The sequence below is a fragment of the Sphaeramia orbicularis genome, chromosome 10 (assembly GCF_902148855.1).
Source record: "Sphaeramia orbicularis chromosome 10, fSphaOr1.1, whole genome shotgun sequence".
NCBI classification, from domain to species: Eukaryota; Metazoa; Chordata; class Actinopteri; order Kurtiformes; family Apogonidae; genus Sphaeramia; species Sphaeramia orbicularis.
This window is the reverse complement of record NC_043966.1, coordinates 26,685,190-26,704,427: the sequence shown is the minus strand read 5'-3', so window position 1 is coordinate 26,704,427 and position 19,238 is coordinate 26,685,190. Positions and strand designations below refer to the sequence as shown.

At 35.9% G+C, this 19,238-nt stretch overlaps 2 protein-coding genes across 2 annotated transcripts; one reads left to right on the top strand and one right to left on the bottom strand.

The window, feature by feature from the left end:
- Positions 1–781: 781 nt before the first annotated feature.
- LOC115427325 (neuronal acetylcholine receptor subunit non-alpha-2-like) lies at positions 782–12,525 on the top strand. Its single transcript, XM_030145835.1, has 6 exons — positions 782–1,077; positions 3,198–3,349; positions 7,466–7,510; positions 8,400–8,509; positions 9,508–10,423; positions 11,853–12,525. Exons 1-6 carry the CDS (start codon positions 1,011–1,013, stop codon positions 12,024–12,026), a joined length of 1,464 nt encoding a protein of 487 aa, XP_030001695.1. The 5' UTR covers positions 782–1,010; the 3' UTR covers positions 12,027–12,525.
- A 3,349-nt stretch (positions 12,526–15,874) lies between these two features.
- LOC115427329 (uncharacterized protein C3orf85) lies at positions 15,875–18,124 on the bottom strand. The gene is made up of 5 exons (XM_030145841.1): positions 18,008–18,124; positions 17,814–17,849; positions 16,884–17,008; positions 16,716–16,801; positions 15,875–16,359 (listed from the first exon to the last, which is right to left on the bottom strand). Exons 2-5 carry the CDS (start codon positions 17,845–17,847, stop codon positions 16,284–16,286), a joined length of 321 nt encoding a protein of 106 aa, XP_030001701.1. The 5' UTR covers positions 17,848–17,849; positions 18,008–18,124; the 3' UTR covers positions 15,875–16,283.
- Between the last annotated feature and the right edge of the window lie 1,114 nt (positions 18,125–19,238).

Below are 19,238 nucleotides of genomic sequence, written 5' to 3'. Positions count from 1 at the left end.
TGTTTATTGATAAATCATATAAGCATACAAGTAGATATTAATTACATAGTTTGCAGTGTGTGGTACGTTCCTGCATGTTCTAGAGATGGGTTAAAAGCAGACGTTGAATTTCAGTGTGTGGTAAAGTGTACAGTATACTGACAATAAAGGATCTTAATCTAATCTTAATCTATTAAAAATAACTTTATTTAAATCCAGTAAACCACATATATATCCACTTAGTATCATGATATTATTATTATTATTATTATTATTATTATTATTATTATTATTATTATTATTATTCTTTCTGGTTAACATATTACTGTCTCCATCCATCAGCATTTATAATTGTCCTCATTACTGCTCTCCAGTGGCTGCATGCACTCATGCACTTTAATATCTGTTAGTGGGTCACATTTATACACAGCTGATCTCACCACATCTGTATAATTCGTGGCTATACGGACCTCTATAGAGAATAAAGTGGAGTGTATGACGCACCAACCTCACCACACCCCACTGTGGAAATCCACAGAGTGTCTACGCGGCTGAAAAAAGGAACAAATACCAAAGAAAAACAATGTAAAGATCTCATGAAGTTCCAAATGTAATTATCATGCGTTTCCACATGATGAAGTTTAGAAGTAAAACCTATGGATGAACTGGGACACAACAGAGATGGAGCTTTACTGATGGTGGAGACTGGTTTGGAACTCCACGCCTTAGCCCCACCCGGCCATCACTCATCACCCCCCCACACCCTCCCCCACTTCCCCTCCCCCCAGAGACCGCCGCTTCCCGTGACGCCCCGACTTGAGAGCCACAGTGCAGGGGACACCGGCCACATGCGCCCAAACACCGGCTCCCTGTCCCTGTTGGAAGCGGCAGTGGGGTGCGTGTTTTCCGCCTGCTGTTGGATGCTGATGGAAAGCTCCGTGTTTTTCCCTGTCGGAGTGTGCAGGCTGTTCCCCTCCCGCTGAACGAACAGGAGGCTGCAGGAGCGCACCACAGAGTCCGACCAGGGCGTCATGAAGTTGCCGGTCCTCCTCCTCCTCCTGTCGGTGTCCTACCGGCTGTCCCTCGCCGCTATTCCCGGTAAGAAAACTACCGCGTACTTCATGCATTTTTAGTTGCATTGATGTTTTTATTACTTGAGAAAATTGCAACGCGGCTGTTTTTTGTTTTTTTTTTACACTTTAACCTGTGATGACCTCCACTTTAACCTATATTAACCTTATCTTAAAAGTATTCAATTACTCTTAATGTATTTAATTATTTAGGTTTATCACTTTCACCCTCTGCTTTGGGTGTGTGTTGCTGCCACTTTCGTTGTGCTCCTTAACATAAAAAGTAGTAGGCTGCCTCCTCTCGGATCTCAATCATTTTCACTTCATGTCACAAACCATGATGGGAAAATGATTTGGAGGATGTTTATAAGATTAAAAGGAACCACCATATTTGATTACTTTAGTATTTGGATCACAATATCTCATGCATTATGTTTCTGAGAGTGCAATTCTGAAAAAAAGATTTAAAAAAAACAAACAAACAAACATTGATTATGACTAAGAAAAATAATCAGATTACAAGGATGAGATACTGGGTAAGAGTTATATGTATGCCTTCACATAAATGAGACATAATGTACATGTGCTGGGGCCCTGATCTAATTTGTCATGACTTAAACTGTTAAATATGTCAGATGTGGGATGAATGTGCCCATTAACCCTGACATTACTGGGTTTATTTATAAACCAAGTCCACATTTCTTCTCACTTTCCCTCTTCTCACATATTGGCCTTTTTCTCACAGCGTCCTGTCTGTGATATTATACCTGCCTTCTGTCACTTTTGCTGCCTCTGCGTCTAAAGTCTGACACTGACTGATGTGCTGACTGTCCAGCTACTGGACACAGTTATTCTATCTTTATCTCCTCCCTCCCCCTTCATTGCTGTCTCAATACAGAGCTGTATCATTTACTTCTCATTCTCTCTTGTACTCTGATGAGTCTACAATCCCTGCCTCTTGACACAGTAAAACTCAGACTGGGGGATAATATGCTTTTGTATGTGTGGAGACTAGCTAGCTACTTTGGCTTTATCCTTTTGTTTTCAAAGCATATTATTAGCCTCATAGTATAATTGCCTTAGTCATATTTTTGTCTAAATTGTAATATCTGTGTATCTTCTAACACTGCTGCTTCATTTTATACCATCGGCTATGATCTAGCCAGTAATGCTGTGAGGTTAATAATTATTTTTGTCCCATATTATTGAATGTAAATGAGAAATACTTCCCAGTTTGTCTTTTAATCACAACTTGTGGATTTGGAAAGCAAACAAATTAATACAACTTCCTTGTTGAATCTGACATTTTACAGCTCATATAGTAAATATTCTATGCTTAGTGACTAGCCTGTAAATTGTTAAATCAAAGAAAATACATCAAGTTACATCAAATACAGTAGGAAGTACCACACTTTTATCATTAGGACAATTTAAATCTATAATTACATCTTATTTTACCTCCAGCTGCTCCTGTGTTTAAGTAGACCTCTCTATTTTTAATTCAGCTTTGTCACTTTTACTTTTTGGTTTTTCTGATATGTTCATTGTATGTTTCAATTGTGTTGTGTTTTGTCTCGGCTATATTGTAAATGAGGTTGCTTCCTCAGTATATTTAAATAAAGGTTATGAATGAATGAATGAATGAATTAATACTATTTTTTCTTTACTTTATATAAGACTGCTACACTTGAATAATAATTTGCATAACTTTATGTTTGTGTGTACTATATGACTGCTAAGTTTGGTAGTTTACACAGATATTTATTTACTTATTATCTCTATGTAAAGCCATGTATTGTGTAAGAGTTGCACTGATATGATAATGTCCTTCAGCTAATACACTGTCATACAGACTAAAACTTTTTTAAAAAAATTTTTCCAAGAAAGCACTCTAAATGATTGCTGTTTTAAGGCAAAAATGATTTCACTTTCTACAAATGTCCCTTGAGCTGCTGCCAACACAAATGTACATTGTTTTTCAAGCAGAGATACAATGTTTAACTCAGGTGCAGTAACAATTATCCATTTCTTACACCTGCCCTCACTGAAAGCTGGGGTTTGATGATAGAAAAGTGCTACAGGCATGAAATAAGATGAAGCATTTGTAAATAAACTATGTCATTCCTCTTCTGTCCGCTTTGATTGCAGCTCAGAGTGAATTTGTGTCTTTGGCTGAAATGGAGGATGCTCTGCTGAAGAACCTTTTCCAAGGCTACCAGCGCTGGGTCAGGCCCATCCAGCGAGCCAATGACACCGTCAGAGTACGCTTTGGACTCAAGATCTCCCAGCTGGTTGATGTGGTGAGGACATATAAACATTTTTGCTGTCATAGACTGGGGAAAAATGCTGCAACTACTGATTATTTTCATTGATTAATTGCTGGGTTATTTTCCTAGTAAATCTATTAGCTGATAACAGAGAAAATTATGAAATGGTTGAACTTTTTAGCTGATGGAGCCGTCATAGGTTCAAGTGTGAGATCAATGACATTCTGTTTCCACAGTTTACTAACATATAGAAATAAAGAAACCAAAACACAGTGAATTTTACAAAGCTGTAATCACAAAATGTTGCCTTTTTTTCTTAACCTATAAAGACCCACAAGCACAGGCACTGGTAACCAAAATCATCTACCAATCTAAAATGTTTAATATCTGTTGATCCACTAATCCTATTAATAAATGTAAATAATTAGTGTAAAATGCAGTTTGTCATCTTTTCATGGTCATCAGATATGACCCGTTTGGACGTTCAGAGGCTCCGTAGTGAACATGGAAACACCGTCATCTTCGACAACATTGATTCACCAGTAAAACCCATGGAGTTTAATCAATGACAGTGGATGGAGATGCTTAATTATGTTCAATTAATGCTACATTTTCTTGAAAAAGTCATGTTTTCTTCGTTTTTCTCTGTTTCTGATATTATGACAATCAACTTTAATCTTAGCTTTTATGAGCATCCATACGATCAGTAAATTACATATAGTAAAATACCAGATATTTACTTAAAAAAGCAAAATACAGTGGATAATATAATAAATGGGGATAAAACACTTAAAAAAGGTTAAATAGAGAGAAAAAAAAAAAATTTGGGAACTGACATGAAAGTAACACTGGGTCCTTATGGGTTAAGAAAACAGATTAATGAATTAGTACATCTCATTAGTGGACAGTTGTTTTGGCTCCATGTTGATGTATTTCCATATTGTAAATTAGTAAGAAGAGACATCTACTGCTCTGTATTTTTTTTCCTTGTTGACATCTTGGTGCTGGAGCTGTTCATGGTGCTGAAACCGAACAGTCCACTGGCAGCTTTCAGGGAGGAGCTCTCCATGGTCCTGAAATAGATCTGCTCCACTCTCTTCATATCTACAACCAGCCAGTCTATCTCTGGAGTGTTCCTTTAATATTACAGAGGCTGCCTTTGATAGGTTGAGATGGTTTAGGTGTTTGAGGAGAGAAAACAGAGAATGCTAATGGAAGAAGCCTCTCTTTGCTTGAAATATTTATCTCAACCAGCTCAGATTGAGCTCTTTATTCTGCAAACTAACACATGGGCTCCGCAAAGATGACAAATGACACAAAGTCCCGTTACGGCACAAAAAAGAACAAAGATTTGAGTTGAGCTTTGTGAATAGAGGAGGGGAAAAGAAAGCTAAGCAGGGAAAAGCAGCTGGTGTATGTGCGTCCCCTGAGTCAGCCTGGGCTGCTGCAGGGCTCTGTATTAGATTATGGTGCACCTCTGCTCTGTGTGATCGCCAAAACATACAACTGGGCATGACAGCTGAGGCCTGGTGTGGATAAACCAAAGGCTGGAACACTCTCTGTCATCTCTCACTCATCTTTGTGTTTCTCTTTGTAACTTTCGCCAGATTTGTTTCTCTTCAGTCTTTTGCTCTCAGTCTCCTCTCTACATTTCCATCCGGCTTCCAGTGATGTGGAAATAAGCCTGTGTTCACCACTCTCCATCTCTCTATTCCCATCTTCCTCTATTTATGTCTTACTGTATTTATATTGCTTCAGTTTGGTTCACTGAACCCACCTCAGGTTTTAGGTTTCTTTGTTTTGTTTGCTTAAGAAATGGCAGAGGCAGGTAAATGGCACTCTCTGGAGTTTCATGTTATGACAGAATGATGTGTGTTACTTTCAGCAAAGTTACTGATCTGGTCGACTACACAAATGTAACAATGTGACCTTGTTGTCCTTGGTGTATGTACGATACAGCTTGACAATCAGAAAAATGCCTTGTAAACATCACAATTCTCAAGACATTTTATTCCTTGTCCATTGGTTTAATGACATTAACAAGGGTGAAACTGAAACATATAGAAACATATTAAATGCCTTGCTTGTTTTCACTGAAATTCATCAAAAATATATTAATTCCATCTTTCACATTTAAGTCCCAATGGAATTGTTTTACTGTAACAACTGTTATTATTTATGGATTTTAAATATCTATTCATAGTATTTTTAACTGAAAGATGTAATATATAACATTGGTGTTGAAAATAAATTAACTGTTTGTCCATCTAAATGAACTTTTACTGGAGTTTTAGGTCCTATCAATAGAAATAGTGGCAGGATAAAGTGTACCGCTTAAAACTTTACAAAATTTTCCCAAAAATAAATTTGTACAGAAAGGCAGAATAAAACAAAACATATCCATGATGCTGCCAAAGGTCTAAGACAGGGGTCTGCAACCTTAAACACTCAAAGAGCCATTTGGATTCATTTCCCACAGAAAAGGAAACACCGGGAGCCACAAAACCCTTTCAACAACTAAAATGAACATAACACCGCATACATCATTTTTTACCTTTATGCTATGTATAAAAATAACTATAGTGTATTGCACTAACTAAACTAAACAAAACAAAAAACTGCTCTGTTGGAGGTTACTTTCCAATAAAATACCCAATGTCTGTTTGAGTCCTCCTTGTACAGTATTTATGAAATGAAAAGCCAAATTTAAACTATCCACCTGCAGCAAAACAAACACGCAAACCAAAAATGCAGTCTGTTTCTGTGTCTTTTATAATAATAATAATAATAATAATAATAATAATAATAATAATAATAATAAACTTTATTTGTATAGCACCTTTCATACAGAAATTGTAGCCCAAAGTGCTTCACATTGATTGAAAAAAATACAATATTAAAATACATTAAGATTTGATTATACATCAAGAAATAAAATGAAAATAAAAATAAATATAAAAACAGCGCACATTAAAATATTTGATTATGCATAGAATTTTTGAGTGCAAGAAATAAGATGAAATTTGAAATACAATAAAATAAAAAATAAAAACAGAAATACAATAAAATAAAATAAAAATAAAACCGCACATTCCTGGTTCCTGAATTGTGACCCCATTTTTATCTCCTTTCAAAGGCTAATGAGAATAAAAATGTTTTTAATTTGGTTTTAAATATAATCTTTTAAAACGTGTACTGGAGCGTGCAGTCAAAGGACTATTTCACTGAACAATGTCAAATGTATTTTGCAAAATAACAACCAATGAAAATATTTATTTTACTTAGTTAATGTGACTTTAGCTCCTGAAGCTCTTTTTTATGTTCATGTAAGTGTTGGGGTTGGCTTTCCATGTTTCAAACACAAACTTGTTCAGTCTGGGAAGGTTTTCAGTATCACTCCATTTGTAATGCTGAGCTGGAACATCTTCATCAACAACAGTATCTTCCAGATTAGCTGTCTGGCACTTCAACTTAGACACCCGTATATCTTTGTCGGTTATGTCGGCTAGTTCTGTCTGAAGATCGGGTTGACTTACATCTGCCATCTTAGACTCTAAGATGTATGCAGATGTTCCTGGCTTTAGTCTATCATGTCATCAGTTCAACACACCCCCATGCCATGGTCACAGTCTTCCTACTTACATCTTGCTTCCTCTGACCCAAATGAAACAGATAGAAACTTGAAATCTCAAAAAACAGAGACGAATTTCAATATGAAAAATTGATTGTAATAAAACAATAGCTGATCCGATTAGGTTTATGCTGTAAACATCTGATAGCACATACAACCCTGCAGAAAATGTCAAGTTCCTCTGCTTGTGATTCCCTCTCACTTTAAGGTGAAAAGTGTCTAACGTTTGAGAACAGGAATAAGGGAAAGTCAAGAAAACCTATTGACTAGATTTAGTTAAACTATTTTAATCCCTGTTTTTAAAACTATATCTGAGCCTTTAACAGGATCAAAAATAAACATTACTTTGTGTTTGGTCCATGTGTTGAAAGAGTTGTCAATCATTTGAGGATGAGAGCAAATTTCCTCCATCTATTCAAAAATAATGAAATGTGCCCTTCACCTACAAATGTCTGCTTTGTTTAATTGCTTTGTTTTATAACACTTTTCTTTGTCTGTTGCCTGTTTTTTTGTTACAGGATGAAAAGAACCAATTAATGACAACAAATGTCTGGCTGTGTCAGGTAAACAAGAGACAAAAATAAAATGATGTTACATGGTTCAATTTAATTTTGCATCAACAAGACAAAATCATTTTGCTTATTTTTTATTTATTATCTTTTTGTGTCACACTTTATAAAAGAAGCTATTTTGTGGGTTTAAGAGAGTGACACTAACATGATCAAGGGACATTTCTGAATTAGAATTTATTTCAGTGCCTTTGTATTATTTTGGTTCAATTGTTGTGGTTACAAACTTTAAAAAACCACCAATCTTCATGCTCTACATTAACCCTAAGACCTAAAAAGCCACAGGCAACCAGAGGCATCTCCTGATATAAAATGCTGAATAACTTATTAACCACTAATTCTATGAATACATTAAAAAAACTCAGGTGAAATGCAGGTTTTCAGCTTTTTAATGGATAATGTGTCTTGATGGGATGTTTAGAGGCTCCAAAGTGACCATGGAAACACCTCCATCCTCCACAACATTAATCCACCAAAAAAAACCAAATAGTTTGACAAATGACAGCGTTTGGGGACACTTGTTTTTATATCACGTTACGTTATGTCATGAGATCATTGCTGGAAAAGTCACTTTTTCTTTGATTTTCTGTATTTTGATACAATAACCTTTGAATTTGCCCTGAACTTTTATGAACATCTACATGATCAGTAAATTAAATCTAGACAAATATGTAATTTTCATAGATAAATGCTAAATTGCAGAAGGATAATATTTTGACAAATAGTGTCAAATCACTTAGGAAAATTAAATGTAGAGAAAAATATCTAGTTATTGGTCTTTAAGGGTTAAAAATTAACATGACATTTTAAATAACAGTGTAATTTTTATGATGGAATATTTGTAGAATATTTGTAAGAAGATCCACATGTTTATATTGAGCAGGAGTGGATTGATTACAAGCTGCGGTGGAATCCGGAGAAATATGGAGGAATCACATCCATCAGGGTTCCCTCTGAAAACATCTGGCTCCCAGACATCGTCCTTTATGAGAAGTAAGATTGTTTGGAGAAATGACATCTTATAATGACAACATATCTGGAAAAGTATTACCTTAAAGTATAAAAAAATGCATCCAAAAAAGGACCAGAGGTTATATAATCAGATTTAAACTGCAATGTTTATGTTTTAAGATGATAAAATAGTTGTGTGATACTTAAAGCATTACTGTATAGTAATTAATGATGAATTTAGGTGTTTTTCACTACGAAACTTCTTCTTCTGGACTTAATTATTATAATCAACAAGAAAAATGGAGATGGTACATTTTGTATCTTTTCATCATGTTACAGAGATCACGCAAAGATAAACTGTCTTGCAGTGAAAGTGATGGCTAAACGACCCAAAAGTTATACAATTCTTTGTTTGTTTTTTCAGATGTGAGATGTAATATTTCTTATTCCCTTCCACCATATTCCACACTATTCCACAGATACAATATTCTGTTTAACTGGTTTTCAACTGGTAACAGAAATTCTGATCATATGTATATACACTGATGGTTATGTTTATAGTTTCCACGCTGATGATACTTTGGTTTAGAAAAACATATCCATTCAATACTGCGTATTGAATATCAACACCATCAATTTAATTCTATTTTACATAATTGCATTTCTCTTTGTCAAAAATAATTTCTTAGTAAAAATCGTATTTAAAAATATTTTATATAACATTCTAACTGCAAGAAATTGTATATCAGATTGTCTAAAACGTCAGTTACACTAGTCATATCTAAATATTCAATACAGATACCTATGACTACATTCTATAAAGAGTAGTAGTCATATTGAGCATTAAATATGAACGAATATTTGAAGTTAAACACTCAGTATGAACCTGGATGAAAAGTCAAAGTGATGTCATTTGTCCTGGGGGAGTTATGTTGTGGATATCTGAAATGTCCAGTCTGTCTGTTTCCCATAGGTTAAAACTGTTTCCCATAAATATTTTGTAACTGTGGTTTTGAAGACTTTTGTTTGTTTTCACTCAGTGCTGACGGCCGATTTGAAGGCTCCCTCATGACCAAAGCCATTGTCAAGTTCAACGGTGCCATCACCTGGACTCCTCCTGCCAGTTACAAGTCCGCCTGCACTATGGATGTCACCTTCTTCCCCTTCGATCGTCAGAACTGCACCATGAAGTTTGGCTCATGGACTTACGACGGCAACATGGTGGACCTGGTCCTGATGGACAACCAGGTGGACCGGAAGGACTTTTTCGATAACGGGGAGTGGGAGATCCTCAGCGCCACTGGTGCCAGAGGGAACCGGAAGGACGGCTTGTATTCGTACCCCTTCATCACGTACTCGTTCATTTTGAAGCGGTTGCCTTTGTTCTACACACTCTTCCTCATCATTCCTTGTCTGGGTCTGTCCTTCCTGACTGTCCTGGTGTTTTACCTTCCATCAGATGAAGGAGAGAAGCTTTCACTCTCTACCTCCGTCCTTGTGTCGCTCACTGTGTTCCTTCTCGTCATAGAGGAGATCATCCCCTCCTCCTCCAAGGTGATCCCACTCATTGGAGAATACCTTCTGTTTATTATGATCTTTGTCACACTGTCCATCATTGTCACTGTCTTTGTCATCAACGTCCACCATCGCTCCTCAGCCACCTACCACCCTATGTCTCCCTGGGTTCGAAATCTGTTCCTTCAGAAACTACCCAGGCTCCTCTGCATGCGTGGTCACACTGACCGTTACCACTACCCAGAGCTGGCCCCCGAGAGCCCAGAGCTGAAGTCTCGGTCTGGAGGTCGGAGAGCGGGCCAGAGGGCGAACAGCGGAGCCCATGGGCAAACGACGTCTGACGGGAAGGAAGACGAGGCCTGGGCCACCATGTTGGAGAAAGCGATCTACTCAGTCCGCTACATCAGCAGACATATCCGCAAGGAGCACTTCATCCGTGAGGTGTGCTTATTTCATTAATACCAAGTGTGTTAAAGAGGTTGTATTTTGCTAAACCTACTTTGGTTCATTTATTTGTGTATTTGGACCCTAATAGTTCCTAAAGTTGGAATTTGAACCCTCCAGGTGCTGCAAAGCTATCTTTATATTCATTCTGGCAAAAATCTAGTGGAGTTCTACAGTCTGTTTTAATTCCCGCTAAATTTGTTACATTTTGTAACTAGTTACATCACGACATTTGCACATGTAGGGTCAAGACTTCTGATGAACATTTTTCCGAGAACAACATAATTATTTGTCAGCAGCAGCGGCTGTAGTCCATTCTGAAAATGACAAAACTTTGAACTTACCTAAAATGTTCAGTTGTTGGTTGTATACAAGTGGCTGAACGGGACAGAAAGCACGGTCAATAACCTGGAGGGGGTGGGGTGTGAAGTGGCTCACGTGCATTTAAAGGACCAGTGCTCAAAACGACCTTTCTGGTGTTATTACTCAGAAATAGGGTTGAAGATGGACCTGTGGAGTTGAATAATGAAGAATTCAGACCTGAGCATAGCATTTACAGTTTATGTAGACCACAGGGAAATGTTTTAAAATGCATAATTCCATTTTTAAAAGCAAAATATCCTTTTTAAAGTATTTAAAAAAAAAAAAATCCTTTACAGTTGTGATTACATTAGAAAATCTCTAGGATGAAAGAAATGCATGCATTTGAGATGAATTTCAAGGGAAGCTTCATTACATCACAATCATCACTTCAAGGGCCAATATATGTTTCTGCTTGTGCCATAGTATGATAGGAATCGGTCAAATCTTCAATGTTAGACCAGTACATATTGCCTTGTGTGACCAGTCCGGGTTGTAAAAGTTGGGACAGTGACTAAAGCTACATGATCATGTATCCAAACAGCCTTTGTCGGCCTCCTACTGGCTGATAACTGCTGGGTTATACTGTGTCACAACATTTATTTACTGTAGCATTAAATAGTAACAAAGATGATTGTTGCTGTTTCAGGCTACGATGGAAATGTGACGGTAAAATATCATGATTATAGGACATAACCATGATATCAGACCCACATCTGACACAATATTGACAGAAATCAGTAATTTAAGTTGTCAGTCATATATTTAACCCCCCTTACCTCTCTGAAAACCCCTGCAACAAACTCTCAAACTGCTTGAATTGTAATATTCTAAAAGGTAATTGTGGATTTTCTGCTCTTTAAAATATTGTATGATGACCCAGATAAAGACCACAGGTCAGAATGAGTCGGTCTATCCGTAGAGTTATTCTCTTTACGATAATTTTTGTAGGAGTTTTCACCTATTTCAGTTTCCTTTGCACCTAAGAAGTGGATGAATTTATTCCAGAAGCTTCTATAAGGTATCTTGGTGTCGTACTAGGCTCATTTCTTCTCTTTTTTTCTAGGTGGTACAGGACTGGAAGTTTGTGGCCCAGGTGTTAGACCGGATCTTCCTTTGGGCTTTTCTCACAGTCTCAGTACTGGGCACCATCCTCATCTTCACTCCAGCTCTGCATATGTTCCTGAAAATCCCCCCTCCAACTGCAAGTGAGGACCCCCCCTCAAACTTACAGCAGTGACACCCCACTTTCAGTGATGATCCACCTTCAAGATGAGTCTGCCAGTTATTTGTAGGCACCAAAGCAGGAGGAAACCATAAGGAGAAACTGGTGGTTTTGGTTGTTGGTTAGTCCTTTGTTTGGATTCACTTTGTTAAAATTTCCTGTATGTTAGCAATATTTTGAAAGTGACACTCCCAAAGATTGTCAGTTGAGTTAAAACTGGTGATGAAGCTTATGACCCACTGACAAAGTCTTTACATTTACAGTATATTTACCATCATCTGTGAACAGTGAGATGAATATGAAGCATTCCATCACCATAGTGATAGGAGTTATTTCTTTGTTTGTCAATGTAAGGGAGCGTCATAAAAGAGAAGAACCTCTCATGACAGTTCTGCAGGTATTACATACAAGTATATTCATTTTGCAGAACTCATAACTCTGTCTCATCTGATTTGACAAGTAAAATGAGGAGACAGGGCAGCTCTAGTGGCCTAAATACAATAAACACTCACTCAAATAATGTATTTATATTAATATATCTTATCAAAATGTGCCAACAGATGATTGAGTTTATTATTGGGTTAATGCAAAATGTGGCTATAGTCCACTGAAACCAACAGAAACTAAACCTGAATGTAAATTGCATTATTGGACTAATCAAACAATTCTAGTGCTGACAAAGTCAACACACTGTCATCACTATGTGGGCGTGGCTACAGGTTTCAACTGTCAGCTGATAATGAAACTGAATGACAAATGAACCAGCAGTTTTTTTTTTTGTTGTTGTTGTTTTTTCTCTCTCTTCTGCCCAGTTTACTCAATTATATTTGTAGTTATTCTTACCATAATAATTATCACCATGGTTGTGTTTATATTGCTGATACTTTCTTGTGAGGGTCTTCGCCATCTTCTTCTCTCTTGCCCCCCCCCCCCCCCCCCCCCCCCCCCCCCCCCCAAGTCAGGTCCGGCATCGAAATGTGGTTCAACAAAAGTCATAATAAACACAGTAGAATATCAAGGGGAGCTTCATATACTTTATGAAGTTACCCTTTGCAAAGCATATTTTTTCAGCACCAAAAGGCAGCCAGACTACCATTCTGCTGTTAGGATGCTGGACAAGACAAGTTAAAAAAAAAAAAAAAAAAAAAAAAAAAGAACAGCAATTACCATTTGTCACCAACAGGGGTCACCAAAGGGAGGACAACTGCAATCTTTGAGATTGGTACTTTAAGTTAAAGTCACTAAGTCATCAATTTTATGTGATTTTAAATGGCTTTTTCATATTTTAGATTTTTTTTTTAGATACAGTGTTAGTTATCAGTACCCTAGGGTGTAGATTACTTATGCTGGAATTTTTTTTGCAAAGTTGTTTATATAAAAATAAATTAAGACAGAACTAAAATCAATCACAATTGAATTCTGTAATATTAGCCTCATTCTGTTCTGTTAAATTCTGACTTCATGTATGCATTAGATATTTTTAAATCTGCAAAGTGAGAAGCGTGGATGTGGAATTAATTTTTGTTGTGTCTGAACAGGTGTTTCTTTTGATTCAGTTTATTTTTTTAAATTAACTATTCTGTGCCTCACGGTCCTAAAATACATAAATTTGCCACATAATCACAGCTCAAAGCTGCAAAATGAACAGATGAACAGATAAAGACATGTCTTCAAATCACACTGGGAATAAAATATATATTTTGTTTTGTTCAGATATACTTTATCACACTAATAAAGTTGTTTTGAATACATAATGTTGTGTTCCTCATTCTTATTCCACTCAGTGTCCTTTTCTAACTCACTTCTGTCTCTGCTGAACTGTCCCTCTTCTCCTTTCCTGATGCTGATTCTCCTAAAATAATTACAGCAGCAGATGTGTAACAGTGACATAAAGAAAGCAGATTTTCCCGTAGAATTATCATCCTGGGAAAGAGAAATGTGTGCACATTAGATATAGATATGCGACTCACATAATTAAAATTAACATATACCATCGCATTACATAATTAACCCAGTCACTCATATTAAAGCCACACTGTATCTAGGCTACAGTAAAGTAGGTTTGAAGTAAGTATGGAAGTACATTCTTGGCCCTCGAATGTATTTCAATACTTACTTCAAACTTCAGCCTTTTAATATTGGAAAATTATTTGTAGTTTTTCAAAAGCTTCTTGTTATATTCTACTTCTTCTCACTATTACCTGACCTTTTTATTTAGTTTAGTTTAATTTATTGTTTATCTGTCAGGGACAAATACATTAATCTCAAAGAAAAGAGGTGCTGTCCCAGGGCAGGTGTGCACACAATATAGAACATTTACATTACATGCAATACAAAACTAACCTTAGCTCATAATTACAATAGTTAAACACTTATATATTTATTTCAATTTCATAAAATTCATATTGTTTCTTAAAAAAGAAATTTCATCATATTTCATTCCTAAATAAAAAAAAAAAACAAAAACCTTTATTTAACCAGGAAAAAAAGATCCCATTGAGATTAAGAACCTCTTTTTCAAGGGAGTCCTGGCCAAGAGGCAGCATGAAATACAACACACAGTTACAACACATAAGAATTTACTGGACAAGTCAAACTAGGAAAAACAAGTGCAAGTCATTGAGTTAGTCTCTAACACTTTGAGTTTGGATTTAAAAATGCAGGTCTTAAAATCATGCTTAAAGAGTCAATTTGTCTTAATTCATCAACCATTTAACACACATGCACACTACTCTATATTAAAACATGTCAATGCATCTCATGTTGGCACAGTTTGGAATGAAGGATATGTTTTTGTTCTGTTTTTTATTTTTATTTAGAACTATTCAGATCAATAGACAACTTTCAGACTGTTTGGCAGCTGGTTCCATTGTTTGATGGTTTTAAAAGAAAAGGCCGACTGTGCAAAAACAGAACATCTTTTAGGGATTACACAGTTTCTGTGAGCCGTGGACTGGGAACTCCGAGTGATCTGTTCTAAACAAAGTTGAATAAACTTCTTTAGTGGAGACGGAGCAGTATTATTAATAATTTTGAAAAGGGCTCGTAAATTAGAGTACAAAATGATCTTGTCAAAACTACAATGATGATAGCAAAGGGCTATTTATTGAGTACTTTTAATGCCTGGTTATAGAGAGACCTGTGTGGTTTGATTGTGATCTCATTGGCCTGAGATCAGCTGGACATACAGTGGGTCATGTGTGGACCAACCATGGCCTCAAAGTATATCATGGCTGCATCAAGTGTCAAGTGTCTTGAAACTTTCATTTATTTTGATTATGATTATTATAACAAACTGATCTCTCACCAAAATGACTTGTTAAGACTGTTCTCCACCACACAGCAGACAAAAGGATGGATTTGTTAATGTGTCCCTATAATTTCAAAATGTATAAGAAACAGAAAAAGGTTCCAGCTGTGCTTCACCCACACAAGATGATAATAACAATGCTTATCTATCTCACATTGAGCTCTAGTTTACTGAAACTTGGCAGCAACACCAAGTGACCGTCCAATACATATCTTCTTTTCCACATTATTGTTCAGATAATACTTATATTCATCATAAATATTGAAGTGACAGTGGTAATTGTGCTGTAATGAACATGTCCCACCACTAGATGTCTCTATTGTATTTGTTAGATCCAGTGTATGTGTCCAAACTACACATGACTGATACTAAGTAGAACTTGGAGTGATTATCTATTTTAGAAGCTTAACATGCTCCATTTGTTTTCCAGCCTGGATTAAGGATTTAAAATTTCTCAAAACTGAACTGGTTGGTGTGAGATGATGGACAGCACAAAGAAATAATCACACTAACCAGTGATAAACCATTAACTTGCAAGAATGATGAGCAGTTCTTATAGACTTATTCAGACTTTTATGATTAAATAAAATGCATCATTTTCTACAAGTATCCATACTGCAATACAACAAAAGCTCTGATACATAAATGTTTCATATGAACACACACACTTTATATAGATGTGTACAGTTTATAATATTTTAACATATAACAAGCAAAACTATTAATTTCCTAAATTTTTTCTCAGACTGTGTTTATGAGTGACTGTATAATATTACAGTAGTTTTAATCTGTGTGGGCACTGACGTCTCATCATATGTTGTGTGTTTTAATAGAAAAACCTACACAATCAAAAGGGGAAAAGTAGACAATAAATAACCAATGAAACGCATACAAACAACTTCATTTTTTGTATCTTCGGTGGGATTTAAGGGCTTCTCATAGTTTCTTGTCAATGCTTCTTATCACTGTCGACCCGTCTGACTGTCCAGGTGAGCTCTGGCATGGCGTAGCATCTCCATGTACCTCCTGTTGTTTTCACTGCACCATAAAGAAACAGATAAATACATGTGAGAACACCAGGAGCACGACATGACTGTGAATGACCAAGAATATCGTTGGTTAAAACAAAATTACAGCGATTTCAGTATTTTAGATTAAATAAAACATGTCATGCAACTAATAAAGATTGGATCAAAGACTTTGTATGTCTTTTTATATGCTACATGTTATGTGTTGTCCACTGTTGTTGTGAGAAATGTGGGTTGTGTATATATGTGCATATGTCACTTTTTGCAAATAATAAATAAATAGGGTCACTTTTTGCAGATAATCCATCAATCAATCAATCAATCAATCAATCAATCAGCTTTGCTCATGTATTTGATCTGACTTACTCAGCCACAGAGCGGTCAAACATCAGGTTACCCATATCCATGTAGTACTGAGCATCAGTTCTGAGGGCGGTCCAGTATTCATTAGCCTGTAAGAGTCACATGCTCGGTCATAAAGACGTCTGTGTATTTGTATTTCCATAACGTAAACTACACTTTCTGCAGTGTCACCTGTTCTTGAATGGTGTATCCCCACTGGTTTTGAGAGTGGTATGGATCCCAGTAACCCGACTGTCTCTTCAGCCGGATGAATCCCTTCGCTTTCTCTTCCTTCATAAATGGGGCAGAGAAAACTCCTGGACATGTTAAACATATTGCATATGTCAGTACATAAAATACCACTAACAAAATAACTGTCAGCGTTCAAGAGTTTTTGTTTTTAAATAATTTGGCATTTTTTCAATAATAAAAATAATACAACATATAAAGAAGCACAAATAAAATCACAGAATCACATGAAAGGGAGACATATAAAATGAAGAATAAGTGGTTTGGGAAGAAAAAAATATTTATTATTGCATCTAATTAACCCTCAAAGACCTAAACAGCCACCAGCTACCAAAAACATCTACTGACCTAGAATGTTGAATAACATTTGAACCACTAATCCTATAAATATATTGAAATAACTTAGATAAAACGCAATTTCTAAGCATCAGATATGATCCATTGGGATGTTTAGAGGCACCATAATGAACATGGAAACTATCATCTTCTGCAACAATGATTCAATAAAACCCATGAAGTTTGACGAAGGACTGCGATTATCGACGCTTGGTTTTCTATTCAGTTAGTAATACTAGAATTTTAGAATAGAATTTACTCTGGCCTTCTATAAACATCTATATGACTGGTAAAATATATTGGAAAATACCTGATTTTTGCAGTAAAAATGTAAACTGCAGAAGATAATGTCATAATAAATGATGAAAAATCATTTTTGAAAGGTGAAATGTAGAGAAAGTTAATTTGGAAGCCAAAAAAAACAGGTCTTTAAGGGTTAAGACATCTGAATCTAAGATTACAGCTCACAATACTCTGTTATTTATGTCTCAACAATAGCATATATTGACTGCAAAATATAGACAATAATTAGCTTACCACTCAAAAGAGCAAACAGGATCACAAACTTCATGTCTGTAAATGTAAAAATGCATTCAGGAGATTAAAATAAAATAAACAAAAGCATTGGTGCATGTATGAAGTATGCATGAGCTCATTATCAGCTGCACCCTTTGGCGATATATATAAATAAATACATTTATCCAAAAAGTAGAGGAAATGTACAGATTTACCTGCAGTATGAGCAGTGAGCTGTTGGTCAACTGAAAATCTGCAGAGCTCAGAATCTCTCAACTCAATGTGAAAGTGAACAAGAGTTTCTTTCACGGTTTTAACCAGAAACTAGAGGAATGAATGAAGTCAAGCATCAGGAGGGAAACTCAGGGTGACCACTGATCTGGGTGCCAGACCTCAGAGAGACCATCCAAAAACACACACACACACACACACACACACACACACACATGCATACACACATACAGTAAACACTCACACACTGACTGCAAAGGACAAACCGAGCTCTGAAATTCAACATAAAGACGACACTGTCTGCACCAACGGTACATCTGTAAACAAGCACATTTCTCAATTGTTGCTGTTTGTTTAGTCGTTTCAGCTCAAATCATCCAGACTCTTATAAGCTATGTGTTAAATTAATTAAAAAAGAAAGTCTCTTAAAACGGTTAAAACCTTTTTAAAACATCATACTTGTTATGTTTTCCTTCCTCTCTATAAATTAAAGCATTATCTTTTCAAACTTTCCATGGAAATACAGTGCCTCTTATTATGTAAGAAATGTTTTTTCTTTTTTTGTGTGTGTACATAAACATTTCTTCCACTGGGTGGGGCTCTAATCACAGTTATGTCTGCAGCTCTATTATTGTTGTTTCTGATTTTAATAAACGCTAAAATTACAAATTTTTTGTTGTTTTGTCAGTATGTATCAGATAATTATGCACATAAAACCAGAAAACATAAAAAATGACTTGTTATTTACATAGTTAACTTGACCTAATAGGAAAATGTGCAGACATAGGAAGCACACTGAGCATATGGTATGAGGAAATGGAATTGAAAACATACTTTTAAGTCAAGGGAGGCTTGTTTAAACCTCAGAAATTTCAAAGGAGATCTCCAGAGTATTAATTTGCGTTTCTGCTTGTTAAGGTGCTGCATTAAATATCCCATCCTTTTAAGTATGTGCAGGAGATTTTCTGTGAATTTCTTTGTGTGATGTAATATTTATACTCTGAAACACTGATGTAGCCTTTTAGACACAAATGACCACCTGAAAAGTGAAGTAGAGATTCAATTCAATTCAATTCAATTTTATTTATACAGCCCAATATCACAACAAAGTCACCTCACAGGGTTTTACAGAAATTGTTGAATTGATTAAAAAAAAAAAAAAAAAAAAAAAAAAAAACTGAATGAAAATAAGCAAACAGGGACATGATTATGCAC